This window comes from Corvus brachyrhynchos, unplaced genomic scaffold (assembly GCF_000691975.1).
Source record: "Corvus brachyrhynchos isolate BGI_N302 unplaced genomic scaffold, ASM69197v1 scaffold1135, whole genome shotgun sequence".
NCBI lineage: Eukaryota > Metazoa > Chordata > Aves > Passeriformes > Corvidae > Corvus > Corvus brachyrhynchos.
Window position 1 is genome coordinate 25,681 of NW_008238129.1, and position 304 is coordinate 25,984.

Sequence of the window (304 nt, forward strand, 5' to 3'; positions counted from 1 at the left end):
AAACCACCTCCCCCCCTTACCTGGTTTCTCACCAGCCACCTCAAGCAGCCGGGCCTGACTCTGATCCCCAACAGGCTGGGAGGACACAAGGGGGAGATTTTTTACACCAAATCACCCCAGGCCAGAGCGGGTGTCAGGGGGGTTTCCGGGGAATTTTGGGAAGGTTTTTGGGGTCTCACCACAGCGGGGTGGGTTCTGTTGGGCAACTGCAGGGCCCCCAGGTAAAACCTCAGCTCCAGGTCAGATGCCTCAGCCTCGAGCACCCGGAGCTGCCCTCGGAGACTCCGGCCCCGCTCCCGCAGCG

The 304-nt window shown here is 62.5% G+C and overlaps 1 protein-coding gene across 1 annotated transcript in view; it reads right to left on the reverse strand.

Moving 5' to 3' along the window:
- The window catches only part of SARS2 (seryl-tRNA synthetase 2, mitochondrial), a gene marked incomplete at its 3' end in the record, with an annotated part of 7,790 nt that overhangs the window by 2,218 nt on the left and 5,268 nt on the right, over positions 1-304 (reverse strand). The window contains exons 3-4 of the mRNA XM_017733552.1: positions 180-304; positions 21-75 (exon numbers count right to left, since the gene is read on the reverse strand). Coding sequence (XP_017589041.1) covers positions 21-75; positions 180-304 — 180 coding nt within the window. The remainder of the gene's footprint in view (positions 1-20; positions 76-179) is intronic.